The 4,491-nt window shown below is 43.1% G+C and overlaps 1 protein-coding gene across 1 annotated transcript in view; it reads left to right on the plus strand.

Annotated features, from left to right (window-relative positions):
* LOC119273021 (ent-copalyl diphosphate synthase AN1, chloroplastic-like) overlaps positions 1–1,823 on the plus strand; it is a 17,636-nt gene extending 15,813 nt beyond the window's left edge. Inside the window, exon 15 of the mRNA XM_037554338.1 lies at positions 1,596–1,823. Within this exon, the coding sequence (XP_037410235.1) occupies positions 1,596–1,823 (228 nt within the window). The remainder of the gene's footprint in view (positions 1–1,595) is intronic.
* Positions 1,824–4,491: the final 2,668 nt, after the last annotated feature.

Here is a 4,491-nt window from a genome sequence, read left to right on the forward strand (position 1 = left end):
CGGCGGCCGGTGGACTGGGGGGGTGCTCGGCGGCGAGGGGGGCCGGATCTGGCGAGGTGGGATAGCGATCGAGATGGAGGGGGATCGAGATCGAGTGTCCATGAAATTTAAAAATATTCATGATAGTTCAAAAAGTACCCATGAAATACAATCGAGAAATGAAGGCTACGATTTAAATACAATCGATCTTAGCTAGCTATCTGTTCACAATCTTCTTGCCCTTCTTTTTCGCAAATGGAGTTCTTCTGTGGAACGGACGTCCTTTAGGTAGGGTGGTCCTGCTTCTTCTTGTGGTGTATGCTGCTACTTCATCATCGTCGTCATGTTCGATCCTCGGGTCGCCGTACTTGTCGAAGTCTTGCTCATTGGCTACTCCATCCATTCCGATGATCTTCCTTTTGCCTCTCCTCACGACAACACGACTGGGCTTTGGCGGGTCGGTAGTGTAGACTTGATTATAGACTAAGTCAATTATACGATTTTTTGTTTATGATGTGGAACTTAAAAAAATCAACAATATATCTATTTTTTAATATGATCTGCCTAACATATGATATTTTGTTTTATTTTACACTTGCTATGTTGGTCTATAAGTATACAATAATGCTTGGTTTCTGTGCTGGTTTTGGCTTATAACTTATTTATGTCTTCTGCTAATTTCAACAATGTGATCGCAAATGCCAACATTAAACACGCCCTTCATATTGTCATACAAATTATTTAATTAAGAATTTCGATGTCCTATCTTACATTGACCCGACAGACTGAGAAGCTACTAAATAGAGATGAAGTTTTCTGTTAGTAACAGAAGTATAAACATGAACCCTTAGATAATAAATGACTATAAGGTGGTTATAAGGATGGATGCCTTATATGGAAGAGAGGAAATTTGTTAAACTCCACCCACTATTTCTATGAAATGGCCCCTGTGCATATGGAACGTTTTTAATAATTATATATAACTTGAGAATATCTGCATAATTACATGCAGATAGTAGAAGAAGTCAACATTAAATTGAGTTATGATAAAGCACAACATATACTTCTAATGTGCATAAAAACTAACCAGTTTAGTTTGTTACGCCTGGTAACTTTTATCTTTACATTTTTTACTTTATTGCCTTGATCACATAAAACTTATGTATTTATAGAAATGTAAGAAATTGAGAATTTCCACAGGAATAGAGAAAGCAACTAACAACTTAATATCTCCCATCCTCCTCTAATGGAAAGTAATTTCATATTAAGTCATACAGATATGATCCACCTTCTTTGTTGGAATTTCAGATTAGGGCATGGGAAGAGGGAGTAAGATAGTTTTAACTGGTTTAGCTAGACTTTTGTTCTTTGTCGATGTAATATGCTGAGTAGGTAGGGTCATATCCTATGTATTTCTCTAGATTCGTGTATTTTAAGCCCTAATTTGCGTGATATATGTGTCGTCGGCTAACTATCTGCATTGGCGGCAACATAGAATTTTTTCATCCTAAGGCCTATGGGTCACCCAACTTGACAGAGAAACTTTGATGATAAATTATATTTTTTATTATGATGCTTAAATGTTATAGTCGTTTGACTAATGATGTGATTTGTAGGACACTGATAAAAAACAGGAAATAATATACCGCATTGATGAGGAAGTTGAGTTTGATATGCAAGAACTTGCCCGATATCATCTCCAGAGGTGCGATGATACAACCAGTAACAGGAAGACAAAGCAAACATTCATGGATGTTGTGAAAACTTGCTACTACGCTGCTAATTGCCCGCAACATATGGTTGATAAGCATGTCTCAAGAGTTATTTTTGAGCCTGTTATTTGAAACATAATTGAACATAAATAATGTAAGTAGTGGTACATGAGTGCATAAATAGTTGTGTCCTCCAGTATTTTTCGTGTTCATTAGTCTTTACAAGGCCACCCCCTTGCACCTTTTAGACCAGACTTGTCGGCCATGGTTGGAAGAGCGCAAGCACTCATTTTCTTTTGACGGGAAGTAGGAGCTCCTGGCGAACCATTCCTAGATTCATCATGTGGTTGCTGAGAAATGTCCTGTTAAATCTCTTTTATACCTACGATATTATAAACAAATAGGTAAGGAACTAGAAAAAAATGGTTTGGCCAAATGATAGAATAGAAATAATAAGAGGAACATCATAATCCACAACATGGTGCCAAAACCAGTCTTAAGTCCTGAGGTCAAATAATGAATTAGAAAGGGAAATGATTATCATAATCCACAGCATGGTGCCAAAAGCAACCTTAAGTCCTACGACCAAATGATGAATTAGAAAGGGAAAGGATTGTCATAATCCACGGCACAGTACCAAATGCAGTCTTAAGTCTGAAGATGTTAGATGTGTGTCCTCCAATTTGGGTTTTATCTCTACTATCTAAAAAGAGCCTGAGGTTCCCTTTCTTGCCAGGATGCCACGTCCAGCCCAATCTTCGTCCAACCTTTGTCTGCACCTCCTTCGTCTCTCGGTTTATTTGGTCCACCACATTTTTCGTCCAACTACGTTCCCAGTCTTCTTCTCTCACCTCGACTGCTCATGCCTCCGTCTTCTCCTCTCTCCCCGAACGGGCTAGCTAGGGTTCCCAACTTCCCATACGCCACTACTCACATATGACATAGCTCACCCAAGCATTCCAGCTCATGACCTCCTTCGCCTGGCTCACACCCAAGACGAGCCCGGGTGAAGGAAACATGACATGGCGATGGAGGCCCGCGATGGAGGCCTACTCCGCGCTCCAGCTAGCGCGCGGTCTCTTTGCCAGGCCCCGTCCCAAGCTGCAACCAGGAAAACCACCTCCATCGTGTACTCGCACTATGCGTGCCGCATCTGCCTCTCCTCCTCCTACACAGGGCTGCCTCCACCGTGAACTGATGTCGTGGCCGCTAACTCACATCCACAAATTATCATCAATACCTCCATGGATCTGACAAAACTATTGCAGGAATGCCTAGCAGTGGCGGGTGGGAAGAGGCCAGCAATGGCGGGCAAGGCTCCCAGGGGCACCCGCCATCGACCTCCCGCCACTGCTATTATGTCATCAGTGTTGGGCGGGTGGTCCGCCACTGGTCGATCACTGCAGTGGCGGGCGCACGAACTTGCACACCACTGATTATCTTTCTTTAGCGGAGGGCAGTGCTTTCCTGCCCGCCACTACTTATACATGTTACAATGGCGGGCGTTGTGGCTCGCCCGCGGTGCTTATTCGTGATAATTACAATTTTGCAGCCACGGCACCAATTGTGCTGCCATGGATGCGTTTTGCATAAATCCAATATAAAAAGCAAATAAAGCGTGCATTGTACCCTTAGGCATGCAAGTTCACTGGGTAATTAATACTCTTCAAAACAACTAGTAACACTTCAAGCTTGTTCGAGTTAACAAACCAACATCAAAATATGACATGCATCTTAACTAAGTAACTAAGATTTCATCGGCTAGGAGATATTTGACTGGAAGTTGTTGTTCCTATTGTCTGGAAAAGATGCGCGAAGCCACTAGGGAAAAGCCGCTCATGGAATGACCTTGTACAACACCAGCTAGTAGAACAACAGGCTTGTGATTTGCATGTGCGCAACTAGCAGACTCTCCAGAGGTGGGTGTTGCAACTGAAGTCATTGTATGGGAGATCATTGAGGAGTAGACTGACTTCACCACAGGTGGCTGTTGCAACTGAGGAAAGTGGCAGCAGCTGGCCTTGAGGGCGATCGACACCAGTGCCCAAGTCCACGATCACCATCTTTCCGCATGAAAAGGTGCTTGTGCTGCTGCATACATGAACAATTGCCTCTTCCATGAGGGGCTTCGTGCTGTTCTTCTAAGCACTCATACAGTTTTGAGGAGTCAAGTGACAAAGAAGAGGCCAAAGAAACAGTTAATGCGTAAGTCAAAAGAACAGAGGGTACCTCAAAACCAGAGTTGTGGGCATAGCTTGTTCCGCCCTGTCATATTGCGACAAATGAACATATGAGAGGAGTCAAGTGACAAAGAAGAGGCCAAAGAAACAGTCAATGCGTAAGTCAAAAGAACAGAGGGTACCTCAAAACCAGAGTTGTGGGCATAGTTTTTGGCGGACCTTGTTCGAATTTGCGGATCCGAGCAGCTCCCAATTTTGGTTGGGGGTGACTTCAATATCATTAGGAGGAGAGATGAAAAGAATAATGATAATTTTGACGGAAGATGGTCATTTATGTTCAATACCATTATTGAAAGCTTGGATCTGAGAGAGATAGAGCTTTCCGGTAGAAAGTTTACCTGGGCTAACGCGTTGCCAAACCCGACGTATGAGCAGCTGGATCGAGTTCTCGTGAGTGTCGAGTGGGAACAAAAGTTCCCTCTCGTAACGGTCCAGGCTCTCTCGCGCGGAATCTCGGATCACACACCTTTATTTGTGGACTCAGGTGGGCCAAACCACGTGGGAAACAAAAACACCTTTTCTTTCGAACTTGCATGGTTTGAACGAGAAGGCTTCCTTGA

The sequence above is a fragment of the Triticum dicoccoides genome, chromosome 3A, assembly GCF_002162155.2.
Source record: "Triticum dicoccoides isolate Atlit2015 ecotype Zavitan chromosome 3A, WEW_v2.0, whole genome shotgun sequence".
NCBI classification, from domain to species: Eukaryota; Viridiplantae; Streptophyta; class Magnoliopsida; order Poales; family Poaceae; genus Triticum; species Triticum dicoccoides.